General features: G+C 31.9%; 2 protein-coding genes across 5 annotated transcripts; both read left to right on the top strand.

The window, feature by feature from the left end:
• The first annotated feature begins 4,179 nt into the window (after positions 1–4,179).
• On the top strand, positions 4,180–10,241 carry LOC105793799 (bifunctional nuclease 1). 3 transcript variants are annotated; one of them, XR_008194327.1, is made up of 12 exons: positions 4,181–4,468; positions 4,720–5,040; positions 5,153–5,323; positions 5,412–5,461; positions 5,616–5,672; positions 5,824–5,889; positions 6,014–6,088; positions 6,866–6,984; positions 7,102–7,193; positions 8,070–8,134; positions 8,286–8,401; positions 8,709–10,241. XR_008194327.1 is itself a non-coding variant. In XM_012622648.2 (11 exons), exons 2-10 carry the CDS (start codon positions 4,737–4,739, stop codon positions 8,129–8,131), a joined length of 996 nt encoding a protein of 331 aa, XP_012478102.1. In that variant the 5' UTR covers positions 4,181–4,468; positions 4,720–4,736; the 3' UTR covers positions 8,132–8,134; positions 8,286–8,552. The 3 variants fall into 3 exon arrangements, 1 of the variants encoding a protein (XP_012478102.1); XR_008194328.1 differs by lacking the exon at positions 8,709–10,241 and having other exon boundaries at positions 4,180–4,468; positions 8,052–8,134; positions 8,286–8,552; XM_012622648.2 differs by lacking the exon at positions 8,709–10,241 and having other exon boundaries at positions 8,286–8,552.
• Positions 10,242–10,978: 737 nt separating this feature from the next.
• LOC105793798 (phosphatidylinositol/phosphatidylcholine transfer protein SFH8) lies at positions 10,979–15,739 on the top strand. Of its 2 annotated transcripts, none has more exons than XM_012622645.2 (14): positions 10,979–11,437; positions 11,706–11,994; positions 12,097–12,196; positions 12,398–12,664; positions 12,782–12,859; positions 12,990–13,091; positions 13,192–13,241; positions 13,330–13,429; positions 13,534–13,599; positions 13,681–13,794; positions 13,991–14,126; positions 14,581–14,972; positions 15,239–15,313; positions 15,427–15,739. In XM_012622645.2, exons 1-14 carry the CDS (start codon positions 11,404–11,406, stop codon positions 15,445–15,447), a joined length of 1,824 nt encoding a protein of 607 aa, XP_012478099.1. In that variant the 5' UTR covers positions 10,979–11,403; the 3' UTR covers positions 15,448–15,739. The 2 variants fall into 2 exon arrangements, with proteins under 2 accessions (XP_012478099.1, XP_012478101.1); XM_012622647.2 differs by having other exon boundaries at positions 10,982–11,327.
• The last annotated feature ends 5,817 nt before the right edge of the window (positions 15,740–21,556 follow it).

The raw sequence follows: 21,556 nt of genomic DNA, 5'->3' as shown, positions 1-21,556 counted from the left end.
TTGTTTATTTCCATCTAGTCCTCCTTAAACCTTAGTGAGATCAAACCTTACCAAAATCAAAGTATGAATAAACCAAATAAACTTTATTTCTATAGAAAATACACTTCATATCCAGTAATCTGAAATAACTGAAAATGTACCTATAACAGAAAAACATTTAAAATTACAAACTTCCACTAAACTTGAATATCATCAAATGAAATTACACCTATATGAACAATGTGCTCATACAAAACCTTAGGTGGTAGCCCCTTAGTAAGCATATCCGCAATCATGGAGTTTGTTCCAATATCCTTGATAGACACCTAACCACTTTAAACTCTTCTTTTAACAACAAGGAATTTTATGTCTATATGCTTTTACTTTGATGTGCTTCATTGTTATTGGAATAAAAGACTGCATATTTATTGTCACAAAACAACTTAAGTGACCTTTTTATCCCATTCACATTTCATAGCTTAGTGACAAAATTTCTTATCCATATTCCATGGTTAGATGCCTCGTAACATGTTATAAGCTCAGTTGCAATGGTGGAAAGAAGCTATGAGTGTTTGCTTAACACTCTTCCAAGAGACAGCTCCTCTAATAATTAGATAGACATAACTTGATGTAGGTTTTATGCTATTTTAACATCATGTAAAATCGGAGACTATATACTCGATTATCTCTAGCTTATCAGATCTTCGACATATGAATACGTGATGTTTGATTTTCTAAAGAGACCGCATAACTCGTTTGGTTGCTTTCCAATGATTCATACCTAGATTGCTCAAATATTTACCTAACATCCTAATAATGTACGCAATATTTAGATGCGTGCAAACCTGAGCATACATTAAACTCTTCACTGCTGAAGCATAGGGAACCTTTTGTATTTCCTTAGCCTCAAAATCATTCTTGGGGCATTAATCAAGACTAAACTTGTCTCCTTTAGCAACAGGGGTATCACATGGTTTACAATCCTACATGCCAAATCTCTTTAATATATTTTCAATATAGGCCCTTTGTGATAATTCAAGAATACATTGAGAATGATTTTGATGTATATGGATTCCTAATACAAAGTTGCATCACCAAGATCTTTCATTTTAAAATTCCTTGCTAAAAATCTTCTAGTTTTATGCAACATGCCTATGATATTACTCGCAAGCAGTATGCCATTGACATATAAAATAAAAATATATACTTACTCCCACTAAATTTGTGGTATATGCAATCATCAATCAAATTTATCTCAAAACCGAATAATATAATCTCTTGGTGAAATTTATAATACCATTGATGAAAAGCTTACTTAAGACCGTAAATGGATTTCTTCAATTTGCAGACCATTGAATTTGTATCATTAGATACAAAGTTTTCTGGTTGCACGATATAAACCATCTTATCAATGCCACCATTGAGAAACACAATCTTGACATCCATCAGATGTAGCTCAAGGTTAAAATGTACTACTAGATCCATTATAATCTTAAAAGATTCTTTCGATGCAATCAGAGATAAAGTCTCTTTATAATCGATGTCTTCTTTTTGTGTAAAGCATTTAGCAGCAAGATGTGTTTTGTACCTCTCTATATTACCTTTTGAATCCCTCTTGGTTTTATATTTTCTAAATATTTATATTTTTAATTTTTAATAATTTTATTGCATTTCTTGATTTAAAAGACATATTTTAAATATATTTTATTTTTAAAATTAATACTAATTCAATAGAGTGTATAAACATTGAAAACTAAATTTACTAGTATTCTATTACAATTTAATGGAGCGACGAAAATATTAAATGTCAAGAATATTAATAATGAAATTGAAACTTTTATAATTAAGTGATAAAATAAAAACAGTTAAATATAATTTGCCCAATAATTTTAAAAATCAAACTAGATCAAATACAACAAATATTAATTTCTCTTGTCCATTTGATCTTTTTTAAACAATTCATCTCATTCATAGTGGGTCACTATAGAGGGTGTGTTCTCCGTTGAGGTAGAAAAGTACTTTTAGGTTAAAAGTGTTTTCTATCATAGAAACAATGAATAACATTTGGCTTTTGTAATCAAAAGTAAGGTCAAAAAGTGTTTTTCCACCCAAATGCAAAAATTGAGATTTAGGTACTTTTGGTTTTGTGTTTGGAAGTGAAAATTATCAAAATATCATCATTTTATGTTAATTATTTAGAAGGCATATAAAAGTTAGATTAATTTATATTTTTATATCATTATATTAAATTATTTAATATTTTATGTATCATTATAGTCAATTATTTAAATAGCATTTACTATGAAGGAGCTTTACTTGAATATCATTACTGACTTGAACATGATTATACTTAGACTTTAAAACGGATTAGGACACTTATGATTTACCAAAAAATATTTAAATTTTATTTATTATGATATTTAATTTTTAAATATATATATATCATCGATTTTCCAAATAATTTATAAAGTAAACTATAAAAATAGTCACTTTTGTTTGTCTCGGATTACATTTTAGTCACTTATATTTGAAACGTTACGTTTTAGTCACTTACGTTATTATTTTATTACGAAGTGGTCACTTTACCGCTAAACTTCGTTACCTCCCTAACGGTAGTTCTACGTGGGAGTCCAAATGGATTTTAAATGTCAACTTGGATGTCCAGTTGCTGGGATGAAAATAGGTTTGAATTTAAATAAATTTAATTTGGACTGCCACGTAGGACATCCAAGTTGACATTTAAAACCCATTTGGACTGCCATGTAGGACTGTCGTTAGGGAGGTAACGGAGCTTAACGGTAGAGTGGCCACTTCATAACAAAACGATAACGTAAGTGACTAAAACGTAACATTTCAAACATAAGTGAGTAAAATGTAATCTGAGGCAAACAAAAGTGACGATTTTTGTAGTTTACCCTAATTTATATTAATTACTTAAAAAAGTATTTAAAATTTATATTTCAGGTATCATTATATTAAATTATTTAAATATTATATAACTTTTCTAATTTTTTTACTTTTTACTATCTTATCTAAAAAAGACATTTTAACTTTTAACCACAATTTTTAACAGTAATAGAGAGCACTAAAAACTAACAAACACATTTTTTTTTACCATACTTTTCTCTCACACTTTTTTCTAAAAACACTTTTGAAAATATTTTTTAACTGTAACAACAATGGAGAACTAGCCTAAAATCTAATGTTGGTGCTATAGTGAGCAGTGGATAAGAAATTGGGTAGCAGGGATAAAAGCGCAATTTGAGAAAAGAGTTTCATTTGTTGATTAAAAGTTTTAAGGTTAATATATATTGCCTCCTGAACTTGTTCACTTGTATCCAGTTAGTACTTATTCTTTTCGACCTAGGTGGTATCCAAACTTGTATTCCATCATATAATTTGATATCTCTATAATAATATCGTTAGCTTGTATTGATATGATACTAATTTCCAATTCAACAATGACACGTGACAATCTCTCAACATGCTATGTGACACACAAATAAAAATAATTTTTAAAAATATATGCATTTTTCACATAAAATGAACCTAGACAACTAATTGTCGAGATTCATTTTAGATGTGATTTAGTAATTTTATTTTTATAAACTATAAAGTTATTTATATTATTATATAATTAAATATTTATAATTTTAAAAATATAAATTAATATAAAAATATAAAAAAATTCACATGTGCTTTTTAGTAATTTTATGTGTTTATATAAATTTATAAACTATACGTTTTATATATTTATAAATTATATATTTTCAAAGGCCTTTTACATATTTTTAATTGCATATATATATAATTTTGTTATAAATTTATAAATTCATATTTTATATATTTTTAAAAATAATAATAACTTAAAAATTAGAATAATTTAAAATATGTAAAATTACTAAAACACATATTTTATATATAACAAGTGATTGTCTAGATTCAAATGTAAAAGGATTATATATATATATATATTTATTAATTTATATAATTTTAAAGATTTTTATTTATATGTGCCATGGGTTAATTGATTATTAGTGTCAATTCAACATAAACTAATGGTATTAATACATAAGTAGTAACGGAATATAAATTCAGATGAGTACCAACTAAGAAAAAATAATCCAAGTCTACGGGCAAAATATATATTCACCCAAAAATAAATAAATGAAAAATAAGAATATCTTATCTTATGGGTTTTGCCATCTCTCATTCTCGCATCTGATCCCCATCCTGTCGGTTATTTGTTTTACTCTCCGGGCTCTTTTCTCTTCCCTCATTTCCTTTTTCTCGCTTCTTCTTTTTGCTCCCCCCTCCCCTCTTCATTTCGATCTTCAAAAGAGAAAAGAACCCTTCAAATTTCGAAGATTCTCCATATATTCGAAGATTCTCGTGATCCTCGACAAACTCGCTGTGATCGCTTATCAAAACAGATATTTGATTCTTGATCTGTATAGTTGTTGTGCCTGTTTCGGAAACCTTTTCTGGTGTAATTTTTTAATCTATTGATTTTACTTTAATTGATGCTTTAATTTTAATGACTTCAACTTGTTTTTGGATTATAGGATCATCCACCGTCTTTAATATTATAAAAATAATTGATTTTTCTTTTAGTTTCTAAATTGGGAGTTCAATTGAAGGAACGTAACAAAAAAATGAACTGTAAATTTCCTTTTTAATATCTTCTCGTGAGGATATTACAATTTATGATGTTCACTTCTTTGTCTTTATTGGGGGTAGGTGGTGAAAGAGGAAAGATGGTTTCGTTGCAAGGACCGGTGATTTGCCCAGCCGTTCGGAGCAAACAATTTGGGGTTTACATGCCACCGGCGAACGGGCCTTTCCCGAGGGCAAAATTGTATAGAAGTGATATATGGGGATATCGAGGGATAACTGATGGAAAGAATAAGGCGCGTGCTATTTTTCGTCAACTCAAATTACGTAAGTGCAGGACCACGGTGCAGTGTAGTTTCAGTTCATCTTCTGATGGGAATGGAAGCATGGCCGAGAATTTCAACGAAAATGATGAAGACTACGTAAATTCCAGTGTGCTTGAAGCTGGTATGTGGATGCTAATTCAGCATCTACTATTTTTATTGTTGATGCCTTTAAAGTCTATAATTGTTGGATATATGGGCGATAAACTTTTGTGTTTCATAATTGTTTTATATAGTTGAGGTGAGGAGTGGAGCTGATGGATTCATGATTAAAATGAGGGATGGTAGGCATTTAAGATGCGTCCATAACAATCCTCAAGGTGGGCATCTGCCGGATTATGCACCACACCCTGCCATCGTTCTGAAGATGGAAGATGGGACCGGTCTTCTTCTCCCAATCATTGTTTGTATGTGATCTTACATGATTCCAATCATTTGGCTCCATATGTTAATTTCTCGATTCATATTTAACTTGAATTGTGGTTTTAATTGCAGTGGAGATGCCAAGTGTGTTGCTCATGGCAGCAGTGCGCAATGTCCAAATTGTATGTTATTGTTTTCTCTCCCCCATTCAGTCAGGGCTTTTTCTGTTTTTTTTTTTGGCCATTTTCTATATATTGAATTTGGAGTTTCGACTTCTTCATTGCGTGCTTTTGTATCAAATGCTAATGCCAATAATGTTTTTGCCATTGACTCCAGGCTAGACCTACCATGTATCAAGTTGTGAAGGACATGATTGACAAGATGGGCTACACGGTATGATTCCTTCTCTTTTCCAGTTGTCTCTTGATGTCTTATTTCATATTGCCACTATGATTACCAGAGGATGCCATCTTATTTTTCAACATGTCTTTAATCCTTTGAGATCTGGGTTCTGAATTTGTGATATCTATCTTGTTGTTCTCAGGTAAAGCTTGTTAGAGTTACTAAAAGAGTGCATGAGGCCTATTTTGCTCAGTTGTACCTCACAAAGGTATGTATCTACTTCAAATGGGCCTTCTATTCATTCCTTTCCACTTTTAGTGCATTTGTCTGACTTGTTACTCTGGGATATTCTTGTAGACTAGTCTTGACTGACCATGTGGATGTCCTAACAGGTAGGTGATGAGTCAAAGTCTGTCATTTTTGACCTCAGGCCTTCTGATGCCATCAACATTGCCGTGAGATGCAAGGTACCCTTTATGTGTAATTCTCTAGTTTTATTAATTTGTTACCAAATGGTTGTTGGAGCATTTGATGGTGGCAGTAGAGTATCTCGAATGTAACTGTTTTAGAATTGCATCTACCAGGTTCTTCAAGTACTACATATATTATGAGGAGGTCTTAGGTGGATGCTTTAATAATCCTTGTTGAAGCATATTAAATTATTTAATAAGTGATTGTTTTGACTTCATGCTTTAAAATTGTTTTGACTTCATGCTTTAAAATCTTTGGTAGACAGTATTTCCTAACAGCTAAGCATGTATAAATGATTCATAATGCTGATTAATAATTTCAAAGACTCTGCGTTGATCAGAAGGAATACTGAAGATATGGTTTTGGATTCTTTCGCATGTCTATGCCAGTTCAATGATTGAGGTCCAAGGATCTCTCAAAATATGTTACCTTCTCATTGTTGATCGATATGATGGCAGAAATGCTGTATCCTTTATAGAGAAGCATGCTTGTTGCTAACTACACTTGTGCAATGACCTCATATTGGTTCTACCATTCTTTTTGGTTTTCTTGGTCACCTAAACTAGATTGTTTAGCGAGATATGGTTTAAACATAAATTTTCACATATCTATTTTTTGTGTTCCATTTCTAGGTTGATTAAATTAAGATATGCTCTAAACATAAAATTCACATACCTAATTTTCTGATACTTTCTGGGATAAATTAATTCCTACTTGAGTGTGGAAAATTTTCAGAAAATATGACATTGGAAACCTATTGATACACTGTGCAGGTATCTATACAAGTGAACAAGTACTTGGCATACAGTGATGGGATGCGAGTGATTGAGTCAGGGAAACTATCAATGCAGTCTCCAGCTTCAAATGGGATATTATTCACTGAACTGGACCGGTTAGTCTTGAAACCTCTTTTGGAGATATTATTTGCTTTCTTGATTGAATTTGACATGTTAACACTTGCACGAGATTCTTTATCTAAAATGCCAAATGCTCTGACTTATGGTTTCAGGCCAAGTGGTCAGCATTGTCTTGATACAGAGGAATTTAATATGGTCTGCAAATTAAATGAGGCTATCAATCAGGAACGCTACAAGGATGCTGGTACTCTTCCTCTCACTCTCATCATCTAATAACCCCCGACTTAGAGTTGAGTTTTTTTTCCAATTTTTATGGTAAAAAAAGAGCCAAGTTCTTTTAGGTTGCTTGTCTCACTGACAATATCCTTGATTTGGAGATTGTTTTGATGAATTGCTTTTAAGGATGACAGCAGGTTGCATATTTGCAATTTTTGTTAATTTTGAATATGAATCTGAATCTGTAAATTTGCTTTAAAATCCGGATTCATTTATTATTCACATTAAATCCGAGTATTACTATTTGAATTTGAATTCATTAAATAATATGCCAGATATTCACTTTTAGTAAGGTCAAAAATAATTTTTAAATAAAAACTTTGAGGAGTAAAGTGAATGATGGATTGGAATTTTGGATATCGAAATCCAAATCTATTGATGCAAAAGTAAAGCGGATTCAGGAGAAGGATATCCAAGTCCAAATTTGTTATTAGTAAAAGGAGAATGGATTCAGATAATGGATTTTTAAGGGTTAATATTCACACCCATCCTAAATGTATTGTGTATAGTAATTAGAATATTCGAATGTACATTATAGGAATCCAGTAAATGCAATTTGGATATTCACCAATATCTGAATATAGATTACTATACGCTGTAGCCTTTGTCTTCTATCCTAAGAGTGACTCTATATCTATTTTAGTTGCGAACCAAGATAAAGTAAATGTATTTGTTGGCTGGATTTTAATTATGTCAGGGCCAGATCTTAAGATAGTTGGATATCTATGAAGAGATGTGTAGTGAACTATAATTGTAACACGACCTTTCTCATCTATTTTTTTTCTGCATGATTTATTTTCTCTTGTTAATATCTCAATGATCCTAGTCTGATGCACCCTGACAGCTGACTTGAGAGACAAACTTCGTAAATTCCGGGCTCAAAGGAAGCTGAGGAAATATACATAACAGGTGATATACTAAACCCAAATTCGAGTGAATCCTGAAGGTCTAATGGAGTTCCATAGTGGTCTCAGGCTCCCCTTTTCCCATTTTCTGATTTTTGACTTGGAGCAGCAGTGAATTGACAGTAAACAAGTTTTTTTTTTTTTTTTTGTCTCAGTTGTCCCTGGTGACTTCAATTGTAAATAGGAATTATTATTGGAAGCTGATAAATTGGATGGTGGCTGGCTACGTAGAGCAGCAATCAGTTTTCTTAATCTTCGGCCAAAGATGCATGTATGTATGTAACTATAACTGAAATCTGTGAATATATATATATATATATGTACAGTACAGATGCAGTTTAAAATTGGTGATGTACTATCTTATATGTTTCAGCACTTTGATTTATGCTTATCATTTTATCATTTAGGACTGAATTTGCATATTCATGTTTCTGTTTTTTATTTTTGGGGTAAATTAGTTTATGTATAAAATATTATATATTTATATAAATTTTAAGACATTATATTGTGTAATTTTACATCATGTTGAAAATGATAAGGTTTCCTAATTTACTATTTTTCTTACAACCAAAAACCAGGATTTTGGGTGGTCATCTGGATCTGGTCATGGTGGATTTCTGGGGCAAATGACCAATAAAAGCCGTTTTGTTTTCAAAATTTACCGAAATGGGCCGATTTTTTGATTATTTACCGGAATGGGCCATTTTTCGCGAAACTGCGTCCACGTCAGCGCGATGTCAGGGTATGTGTCAGGACATCGCGTCCACGTCAGCGTGATTTGCTTACGTGGACACAAATCGCGCCTACGAGGACGCGATTTGCTGACGTGGATGAACAATTTATGTTTTTAAGCTTGGAAAACTTTGAAAGTCCATAACTTTTCGCTCAGTTGTCCGATTGAGACGTTTTTTTTTTGATTTCGAATAACTTTTTGAGATCTACGCGCTGACAAACAGCCGAAGGCGGTTTGCCGCAGTTTTCGTCGAAAAAGATCCTTTTTTGCCCCTAAATTTTGATTTTTTCGGTTTAAAATTGAATTTTGAAACATTCAAATTATTATTTTCCTTATTTATTTGAAGTAAACACCGGATCTTTTTTTACAGAATTGTCTTATATCATCCTGTTATAGGTATAAGTCAGCTTATTCCACTTTTGAGAAGTTCCCTAAAATTTTCCATTTTATTCAATTTAGTCCCTAAAACCTAAATAGTCATATTTTCAACTCTAAGCTTCGTTTTTCAATTCAAATTCAATTTCATCCTTCCATAACATTCAAATATTCTTAAATACAAAAATTTCATGCTAATTTTGAAATAATTACACTTTAGTCCCTATACTCGTAACTAACAAATTATACTTTACAAATTAGTCTTTATTAATCTCTAAGCAGTTTGTTAGCGTGTAGATCTTGAAAAGTTATTCGAAATCAAAAAAAAATCGTCTCAATCGGACAACCGAGCCAAAAGTTATGGCCTTTCAAAGTTTTCCAAGCTAAAAAACATAAATTGATGCCACGTCAACAAATCGCGTCCTAAAGGGCGTGATTTGTGTCCACGTCAGCAAATCGCGCTTACGTGGACGCGATTTCCTGGCGCGTACCCTGACATCACGTTGACGTGGACGCGATTTCGCGGAAAATAGACCATTCCGGTAAATAATTAGATAATTAGCCTATTTCGGTAATTTAAAAAAAAAAAGCTTTTTTGGTCATTTGCCCGGATTTCTGTTCAATAAATTTTTATAGTGATTTTCTGATAATTAGAAATATGTCGTAGCTAAAATGTAAGTTGAAGAGCCATCACATCAGTAGAAAATGAAATTCTTTAATAGGATTAATATCACCCATTGAAATTTCACAGGTTTAAAGTCTATATGAAAAAAGAAAAAGTTTAAAAAAAACATAAATGTTAAATCATGTGATATTAGTTTTACTTAAAATTAAAATTTATGTTTACTTATTTGAATATTAAAAAAAAAAGAAAATAGTTGATGTTCATATAAACAGAACGACATGGTTGGAGGGATAGAAACAGAAATGGTATTGTAAAAAAAAATTAGTTTCCTGGGATTCCACTATTCTTTGGATTATTTTTTACGAGTAACTTGTAAAAGAAATTAGAAATATAAAAATATTTAGATTTGTCTACATCTTCAAGGAACATTTTTTTTTCTATTGAAAATAGTGAAAATACAAACATGTGACTTTTATATTTAAAATTTTTTTTAGAAAGAATTGAACTTGTCGATATTTATGGTTCGGTTAAAATTAAATTAATCAATCGAACTGATTTGATCCGGTTAATCAGTTGGTAGGCGAATTTAGTTTAGTCGAAGGTCCATTAATGATTTTTGTAAATTTTGGTTATCGGTTAATACGATTTGAAATAAAATAATTAATCAAATTAACTTAAATAAATAATATATTTTATATATATATATATATTATATTTTATGTTAGCAATTTATATTTTGAAATATTATTTTATATTAACAGAAATAAATAATACATAATATATTTTTAAAATTATTAAAAAAGAAAATATATTTTTATATGTTTTATACTTATTTTGACCAAAAGATAAAAACATATAAATTTTGGTTAATTCAGTTAATCGAGTGAATTAATTAAAATATTTCGATCTGGTTAACGGTTAAAATTTTTATATTTTGATAATTTGATTATTAGTAATTTTGGTTGGTTAATGATTGAATACACCTATTAAATGTTTGAGTTTAATATAGAGAATATTTTCGGATAAGTTAGATGTTATTATCATGTAAAAAAAAAAGAAAATTCTTAAAAGCTGAAAAAGTAGCATGGTAAGAGGAAAGTATTGCTATCTGTAATCACCATGTTTGACATAGGTGGTTTATATTTTAAAATAATCTGAAAAATAAACTAGGATTTTAAATAATTTATTCTAAATATATTTGCCCTTTGAAATTTAAAAGAAGAGGATAAAAATTCAAGGCGCCGACAGAAACTCGTAACAAGTCAGCGAACTCCCGCCAAGGATATCAACAGACGACAGCTGTGTAATGAAGCCACCTGTCGACTTTTCAGTAGCGGGACCCACCCTTCCAACGTTTTCAAGCAATCGATAAAGGACCCCAGTGTCCCTACACCCTATCCCTTCTCCCCTCTCCTCTGCGTTTGCTTCGTTCATAACTAAATGAATTCTTCTACGCTTTGCCATGTGTGTCTAGCTCTTTGAACTACCCTTTCTTTTAGTTCCCATTTAATTCTTTGTTACTCTCATTCATCCTTCAGGCATGTCCGGTCCTCTAGATCGTTTCGCTAGGCCCTGTATGAGAATTTCTTTATTGTTTTTGTATTTCCTATTTTACTAATAACTTGATGGTCGTGAGCACCGTTTTTGTTTTTATCACTTATGAATTCTAATTAATGTCTCAATCGTCGGTTCATAATATTTTACTTATTAGTTTTCCTGATTGATACTTGCTGTTACTTTTGTTTAAGTCCGTTATAAGTGGAATTAATATTTCAGGAAGTGCCCTTTTAAATTCATCTTGATTCCATCGTGGATGAACTTCTTTTTCGATCATGTATGTAGGTTTTGAAGGTAATAATGACGAAAGAAAAGATAGGAAATCGGATTTCGAAATCTCGGAAGATGATAAGAAGACTAGAATTGGGAATCTTAAGAAGAAAGCAATGAAGGCGTCGAGTAAATTCAGACGTTCTCTTAAGAAGAAAAGTAGTAGGAGGAAAAGTGATCTATCTGTTTCGATTAAGGATGTCCGAGATATCGAGGAGTTGCAGGCTGTTGAAGCTTTCCGTCAGGCATTAATCTCTGACCAGTTGCTTCCTTCAAGACATGATGATTATCATATGCTACTCAGGTAGGCTGCGATTTTCGCACTGGATAATTACTGATGCCAGATTGATTTAGTTTATTCTGTGCTTAAGAAAAATTCTCTCTCTCAATCGGTGTTTTCATGCAGATTCTTAAAAGCAAGGAAGTTCGATATTGAAAAAGCAAAGCACATGTGGGACAATATGCTTCAATGGAGGAAGGACTTTGGAACTGATACTATTTTGGAGGTGATCTCATGTTATTGCAGGAATACTCAATCATTTATGGGATTTTTGTTAATTACTGCATTCAGTAGTTGATTCTAAGTCTTGAGGACATAGGCACATAGCTAAGTTTGTTTCTTTTCCCTACTTGTTTATTCACTTTTCCTCTGGTTTCATATGGAGCAATGCTGTCTCTAAAAATGTTTGATATTATGATTTAATCAGGATTTTGATTTCAATGAGTTGGATGAAGTGTTGAAGTACTACCCTCAAGGTTATCATGGGGTGGATAAGGAAGGAAGACCTGTTTACATAGAATTGATAGGAAAAGTTGTACCTGATAAGCTCATGCGAGTTACAACTTTGGAACGGTATGTAAGATACCATGTGCAGGAATTCGAGAAGTGTTTTGCAACTAAGTTTCCGGCTTGCTCCATTGCTGCAAAGAGACACATAGATTCCAATACAACTATTTTGGATGTTCAAGGCATGGTATGTTTTGATGCTGTATTTTAGATTTTGTAGTCTTCCCTGGCATCATTTTGTGTCTACCTTGTAAAAGTTTATTGCATTTACATATTGCTCATCCCCAGTCATTTTTTCTTGTAGGGTCTTAAAAACTTCAGCAAGTCTGCACAAGATCTTGTTAGGTGTCTGCAGAAGATTGATGGTGATAACTATCCTGAGGTAGGTAGATTGTCTCGGTTGCTAATGTGCTCAGATGTGTTATGAAAAATGGCTCGTTGTTTCAGCATTGACAGAAATCTGTCAGGGACCAAAATCAAGGTTATCCCTTTTAATTATCTTCTCTCTGCAGACTCTTTGCCGAATGTTTATCATCAATGCTGGTTCTGGTTTTAAGATGGCCTGGAAAGCTGTCAAATCTTGTCTTGATTCCAAAACAGCTAGTAAGATTAATGTAAGTTCAATATTTTCTATAGTTTGGCTTTTTAATTTTCGTTGAGGTTTCTACTCTTCTCAGTCAACTGAATTTACCTCATTTCCAAAAATTCTCTCAGGTTCTTGGTAGCAACTACCAGAGTAAGTTGCTTGAAATTATTGATGCAAGGTAACTAAATTTGTTTGTTGCATATATGTTGGTTAGTTCACATTCAATTGTATTGTCAACTAAAGTTCTTGATATCAATTAAATTTAGTGAGTTACCGCAGTTTCTGGGAGGTAGCTGCACCTGTGCTGATCAGGGAGGTTGTATGAGATCTGACAAAGGTCCCTGGAAAGACCCCAACATATTGAAGGTCTGATTACGCTGTGGCTAAACTTGATCTGATTGTATGATCCCTTTCTTTCTCAGCGTTATCTCATATATGTTTTACTAATATGACTGAATGTCTTCATAAAGATGATTGCCAATGGTGAAGCGCTATATTCCAGACAGATTGTGACAGTTTCAAACAGTGAAGGAAGGGTAATTGCCTATGATAACCCATGTTAGAGTCATTAGATTGTCTTTCACAGTGAATCTCATTTATTTATCATCCTGGGTCAGATAAAGAGTAGCGACACATCTACAGCTGAATCAGGATCTGAAGTGGAAGAAATTGTTTCTCCTATGCCAACTAAAAGCTATTTACATCCTCTATTGGCTCCTGTCAGTGAAGAGGTATGTGCTTGCAAATTGAAATGAATGAGTATTGGCATAAAAGGATGTCATTCATTACATTCCAGATGTTTGAAACATCACCGAATACAAGGATGGTCTTTTCGTCTGTGCAAGAGTGCTTTCACTGAATAAAATAACACTTAGAATCTCATGCTATAAATTCTCAAATCTTGAACTAACTATGATGTTTGTATAGGCTAGAATGGCTGGTAAGGCGGTCTCTGCTGCTGGTTCATTGGAGTGTGATGAATATGTTCCCATGATTGACAAGGTTGTAGATTCTGAGTGTGAGATACAAGTATCATCACATCAGAGTCCATTTACTTCTGAAGGTTAGCAATATGAGTTGTTTCTAAAATCTGTTCTTTTAATTGACCAATATGACTGGTATGTACAGAAGAAACTATTTTGCGTACTGCATGTCATCTCAGCTATAAATAGGTTCGTTTATATTGGAACTTTGGCTGCAGGATCATCCTGCATTTAAATATATGCTTAAAGTCAAAATTTGTCGCCTTCTAAATGGTCTTGCAACAGTTTATCTTACGTATTCTCTTGCAAGATATACGATGTCAACGTCAAGATTTATTGAGAACTATTCAGCACCCAAAAGAAACAGTGTTGCCGAGCATTGGACATTTCCTCACTCTCATTTAAAAGCTTTTAGCTCATCATAACAGATTTAATCACATTATGAGAACAGTGTAATCAAACCAGAGCTTGACCATTTCTTGCTATAATTTCAAAATACCCGACTTTGATAAAGTCCTTTGGCTTCAATTGCAGGGACTCCTATGGCACTGGTAGAGCATACTCCAAAAGGAATCTATGGTCATATCACTGCTCTAGTTATTTCCTTCTTGACCCTTTTTTCTATCATCCGAACAATGGTGTTGCATCTGATGAAGAAGCCGAGTGTAAGTGATTTGACATGTAACATTCCTGACCAGCATGTTGAGTCAACGTTCAAGGACGAAACCCGTCCTCCTTCACCTGCTCCAAGGTTTACAGAGGTAGACCTGGTGTCATCTGTTGTAAGAAGGCTGGGTGATCTAGAAGAGAAGGTTGAGATGCTACAGTCAAAAAGATTTGAGATGCCTCATGAGAAAGAGGAGTTGCTGAATGCTGCTGTTTGTCGTGTGGATGCATTAGAAGCAGAGCTAATTTCTACAAAAAAGGTAATTACCTCGATCCAGCTTGAGCGCAAATGATTTCTTCTATACCACCACCAGGTTGTGACTAAACTTGTAAAAACCATCAATTTCAAGCCTGTCTATCTTGGTCTGGGTCCCGGCCGGATTGTCATGCTCCTTTTATTAAATGACTCAAGCCTGGTGTAAGAGCAATGTCGATATAGCTTGTTGGTTGATTTGCATTGTTTCTTCCTTCTTGGTGATGGGAGTTTTCGATGTGTGGTACTGATTGTGGTTCTAATTATAAGCAGGCTCTCCATGAAGCTTGGATGCGGCAAGAAGAACTCCTGGCATACATAGATAGTAAAGAAGAAGCCAAGTTTCGGGTAAGTCAAAAGATATATATCAGTGCATGCGATGTGAATGATTTTAATTTGGTTAGATAAATGATTGTATGTGTAATGTGTTGTATGCTTGCATGCACGCATGCATGATGCAGAAAAAGAAGTTTTGCTGGTAAGATGAGAATGAGGGTGGAGTAGCAAAAAGAAATGGCATTATATTTGGATCAACACTCCATACTTTGTATACTCATAGTCATAGAAGATGGATAACAAACTTTCTTTCTTATGGAGGTTTTGTGGATCCCTTTCCCGGTGTGATATATATATAAATGCAATGTGAAAATAAAAACACCAAAACATACAACACACAGTACATAAATATGCGCCTATGTTTGTCCTGGTTATTGTTTTTGAGGTTTATTGCAATATATGCTTGGAGAAAATAAATACCACCTTTTCATGATTTCATATTACCTACTTACAGAATTGAGATGAAAGCGGTTAATATAATTTTTTTTATAAATTGATTGTGAATTTTTATTTATTGAAAATCTGTTTAGGATAATAAAACTTTTAACTTCCCATATCTTTTCTTATGGTTATTTTAAACTTAATACTTTTTCTGGACGTTTTGATAAAATTTGATGAAAAATTAGAATGATTAAATGCAATTTGGAAAATATTTAGAAACAACAGTATCGACATATGGAAGAAGCAGACTTTGTTGTAAGGCTTAATACTTATTTTTGCTTTTCTATTATATATAATCCTCAGCCTGATACTTTTAAAATTTATTGGGTCACTTTAACATTCTACTTTTCTTCCTGTATCCTATTACCTCAATCCAAATTTCTGTTAAGTATTTCCATTAAAAAGAGTTAAGGAGTGAAACGTAATATATATATAAAGCAAAACATCATTAAAATAACAAAGTTAGAAATTTCTAAAGAACGGGAAAAATTCATAATTTGCTTTTAAAATTGTAAAAATATATTTTAAATGATAATTACACGGAACTTCAAAAAATTTAAAAGGAATTAAAAATTTAAAAACTTAAAATTCTAAAAATAATAAAATTAAGAATTTATTTTGGAATTATAAAAAGTAAAATTATTGAAAAGAATACATCCATAATGAATGTGGATATAGATGGATGTCCATGTTAATTTTGGCTCCATTTTTAAATTTTTTATATTTTTTTTATTTCAAAATAAATTTTCATTTTTATAAAAATTTTGATAGGATGATCTTCAAACTTTTTGTGTCCAGATTCATTCTAAAATGGATTTTAATAATTTTTATATTTTTAATTTTTACATAAATTAAAAATATTGATTTTAGGTTTTTTTTGAAGTTTAGTTTTATTAAATTATTTTAGAACTTTATTGTATTTTTAGGAAATTTTTTGACTTTTTAGTAATTTCAATCCAACTTTGGCTTTTGTTTTACATGTAGCAATATTTGATTGACGGAGGATATTTTTTAATGGAAATTATAGAAGAGGTAATGAGGAAGACGAAAAGAAAATACAAAGGTAGAAGTAAATAAAAAATTTTCTAAAACATCAAATTAAGAAATTGTGTATATTTAATTGAATAATTTATCAAGCTTTATAACAATACAAATATGACTTTAATAATTGAAGCGAACAAAATGCAATCAATCTAACACTTGAATGCTGCTACCCAAGGGGCGTGCAAGCTCTTTTTCAAGAGGGAAATCGACAAGGGATGGAGGACAAAGGAAATTGGAAATCAAGAGGGAAATGGAAGAGAGAAAGGTGAGTGAAGTGAAGAAATGTGCCTGATGTGTGGTATATGTTGGATGTGAAATGAGGAAGGGAAGAGGGGTATTTATAGGTGGAGATTGCTGCTAAAAATAGAAAAGAAATATCCACTCTCCTTCTCCTTTGGGCGGCCATTCTTGGTGTAAGTATGATTGATTCAAACTTGTTATTTTTAGCTTGGGGCTAAAAATAGAAGGCACGAAAAAAGAAGGGATTGGAACGGAATTAAGGGAAAATTCAAGGGCTATTTTGCAATTAATAAAATTAGCTAAATAGGCTGATTGAGTCAACTATATAGACAATTTGGGCTACCAAGTCCTTGATGGATCATTCTTTGCTTAACACAATTTGGGCTCCTTTTATTCTTTAGGCTTATAATTAATTTTTAACTCAATTTATGTTGGACCAAAGTTAATTATAAAATATATTCAATACATATTTTTGGACCATCCTTGATTGGAAAATTAATTAGCCATACGCTTGATTCACTCGATGCAAATTTTGCCCCAACGGTTCAAGCCTCTCAAAGTGACTGTCGAGTCGATTTTTACCCTTTGTGCAAAACTATCGAAAATAAATCAAAATTGTGTAAATTTATTATAAAAATAATTCAAATTAAATATGTTACTAATTTGAGTACAAAGCAATTATTTTATATCTAGAATATAACTTTCGATAAAAAGTTGCTTGAAATCACCTTAGACAAATTCTTTCAGAAAATATTTCTCCCACAATTATGAGTTTAGTGTAATTATGCTCAAGAACAAGAATTTTGAAATTATTCAACTCAAGTATACATAATGTTCAAATTATTCTCAATTATTATCATGATAGCAAGAATAGACTAAATGCATTCTCAATAAAGATATGCTAAATTCTTACCAATTAGTTTTTATTCCTTATTTAAGACTAAACTGTAATCACTAAGTTTAACTTACGCCTTCATATGTTGAACTTAGCAATTTCTCTCCACTAATGTAGGCAGTATAGAAATCTGAATCAATAGGTCTTTCAAATATGTTGTAACGTGGCTAGGCTAAGGGTGGGTAAAAGATAGAAAAATTTAAGCTAAAAACCCTAAACTTAGCTTGCATTGGACCTTCGGAATAAATACCTCCATATTCACAAACTCAGTTTGCATTTGAGTTCACATGCTCTTTGTATATCTATTTCTTTTAAGTACACATGCTCTTTTTTTTGTTTTTTTTTCGAGCATATTTCTGTATATAACACAATTTATTTTTAGCATTTGATACTCTTTCTTAACTCCCCTAAACTTATTTTCAAAGAATATTCTAGATAAGCTAAGTCTAGTGTTTGGGACAATTTAGAGAAGGAATGGCAAATTATTGTAAAGGATCAAATAAAATCAAGCCATATAGTCTCAAAGTTGGATTACAAAGGATAAATATTCGTTGAGGTTGGCTTGAAAGGCTGAAACGGTCCTAACAAAAGTTTTGCCTAAGTCATTTTCAAAATTCCATGTTTCATAGGATTTCGCCTTAAAAATTACTAAGTCAATTCTAGAGACTTAAACTTTCATGTATGCCTAGCTCTTCTAAGGGATTAAAAATTTTATGGTACGATTTACAAACTTTATTAAGAGTAACATTTATGTCATAGTTTAGCTAACATAGCAATTATTGAGATAATAGAACTTTATTTATACTAAAGTTTAGCATAATTAACAAAAATTTAAATTTTTGAACAAATTATAACTTAATCATAATTATAAGACTAATGTATTATGAAAAAGAAAAACAATTTCAATTTTTGGCCCCCTCAACTTAAGATGAACAATGTCCCAATTCCTTTTCAAAAAAAAAAAAAAAAGAACAATGTCCCAATTCTTAAAAACAATAGAGAGAACGAAAATATAGAAGTGAATAGATACCGTACACCAGGTAGGACCCTAGGAAAAGGAGGTGAGTCAAGTTTGACTACTTAAATACCAATATTTTCCTAGGCAGATCCAATCCTAGACAGATACATATCTATTGTCACACTTCTTATTTTGCAATTTGTTCAATTTTATTGACGATTTCCACAACTTATTTTATTATGCGAGAAGTACAAATATCCTAAAAGAACCTAAGAATAAGAACTTAAAATATCCTAAAAAATAAAATAAAATAAAGACAAGATCCCCCATTTTATTTATTTACAGACCCCTCAAAATCTGACCCATCTTTTGCTCCATCGTCCTTGTTTTTTCTTGAATCTCCTTGCTCCCTCTTCGACATTGGAATCCATGGTTCAAATATAAAGTCTGAAAATTCAGGCACAAAAACAAACATGACATGAAATATTTTCAAAAAAGTGCTTTTCATCGGGTTATCCCATATTTTTGAGTATCTTTAGTAAGCTTATTGTTGCCACTACATATGTTGCATTATGTCCATCAACTTTGATAGCTCATCACGAAAATTTGGGTGAGGCAAATGAGTTCTATATGTTGAGGTAGCCATGCCAGGTTCGGTCATTGGTTTAGTTGGTTCTACCTCATTAGGAATTTCAGCTGGTTGCATTGGTTTGATTTCTGCAGGATCTTCTTCTTCTTCTTCTTCTTCTTCTTCAGGATCCTTGCTCAATTCAGCTTGTTGCTGCAGGACAGAATTTCTTGCTACTCAGAAGAGGTCCCAATTTGTGATTGTGTCTTGGCTATACCTTGTTTTCTTTATGTTTACAAGAATTTTAGTTTTTAAGCACAAAACTGTTATCGTAAAGGGAAATTATGTTGGACTAGAACGTCTAGTGGAAAAATTTTGAATTTCTCTTAAAATGATTTTTCCCACATCAATGGTCTTTGCTGTCATAATTGAGTATAACAAGACCATTCGTTTTACTGAAAATGTAGTCCCATGTGAAATAGGCATAAGGGTGAACTGAATGAAATAAAAGCATAAGTTCTCTAATGGTGTCAAATATTCTCTACGACAAGTGTGAGTCCCATGCTTTGACACAGTCTATTTAGAACCCAGAACTGTAAGTTTCTCAAAAATTTCTTGCAATTTTTCAGCCTCAATATTTTCCATTAAGGAAGAATATCCGTCATCTCAAAATTAGGTAAATCAAAGAATTCATTAATAGTGTTTGAATTTATCGGTACCTTGATTCCTAGGACAGAAACTTCTGTTAATTCGCTTGAGGTCAAATTTGCATACAATTCACGGACTAACTCTTCATCTACACTTGATCTTTTCTCATAAAAAAACTTCCCAATTTAATGCTTCAGCAACTTGTTGAATGCTCGCCATGAAATTAGTATATTTGCTTTGTTTCAATGTAAAACCTCTTTCTGGGAGCATTTGTTGATTTTTGAAAATTTTGTCATATCTTGCTTTGGGTTTTTCACAGGGTAATTTGTTATGTGATTCTTCAACTTGAATAGAGGCACGAGTTCTTTTACGATGCATGATTTAAATTGAAGATCACATAAGATGGAAACAAATGATATCTTCCCAAAATTTAATTAGCATAAAATATTAATAATTCATAAAGTTGAAAAAGTTACATAATTAAATCAAATAAAAATTTAGGAAAAGAATTTCTTACCACATTTGTAAAAATCAATAAGAACTTAAAAAATAAAAAAAATGTAGAGCTAATAATGTTGGTTTAGGGATGGTTAGAGGGTGAGTGTTTGGTGACTTGATGGTTGTGGCTAGTTGTGATGGTGGCATGATGCAAAGGAAACAAGGGAATGTGCAGTTGATGCAAGGGTACGCACGGGATAGAGGTAAGGAGCAACAATTGCATTTGAGGCCTAGGGGGCATGATGTAGCAGCGCACTAGGGAGCAGGTGTGAGCAATGGTGTGTGCAGGTTGATGATGGCTGTTGGAGTGCACGTCTATTGTAGGTGAGTGCAGTTGAGGCTAGCGATTGCTACTGCTAGTAGCTTGGGTCGTGCGACGCTAGGGTGTTTAGGTGGTGGAGGTTGCTAGGGCCGACGGTGGAGAAGGTGTGTGGGAAGGTTGGTTTGATAGGTCATGTGAATAAGGGAAAGAGGTGGTGGTATTTAAAGTGAAAGAAGAAAGGAATTTAACTCAAACTCTAAAGAAAAAAAAATACTATAACTCCTAATCTTATATAAAGACAATAATAATTAATATATAATATAAAGTATATTAATATATTACTTGATATTATCTTATTTATTAGAAAATAAAAACTCTTAAATTAAATAGTGATAAAATACTAACCAATTCTAATCCTATACTGAGTCAATAACAATTAATATATATTATATGAAATAATTATATCTTAGGTGTTATCATCCTATTTACTAAAAATAAAAATTAAAACCTTTATTTTAGTCGTTCTAAAATTTTTGTAGAAAAGACAACTAATTTTAATATTTACAAAATGTCACCAATTATTGCAAATAATTCAATTAAGTACTTGGACTTAAAGATAATTTGAAAATTGAGTTACAAACTAAAACTTGGATCAAAATTGACCATTTCATTTAACAAAGATAATCTTTCCTTGAATAACT

Source organism: Gossypium raimondii, chromosome 3, assembly GCF_025698545.1.
Source record: "Gossypium raimondii isolate GPD5lz chromosome 3, ASM2569854v1, whole genome shotgun sequence".
NCBI lineage: Eukaryota > Viridiplantae > Streptophyta > Magnoliopsida > Malvales > Malvaceae > Gossypium > Gossypium raimondii.
This window is presented reverse-complemented; position numbering and strand designations above follow the sequence as displayed.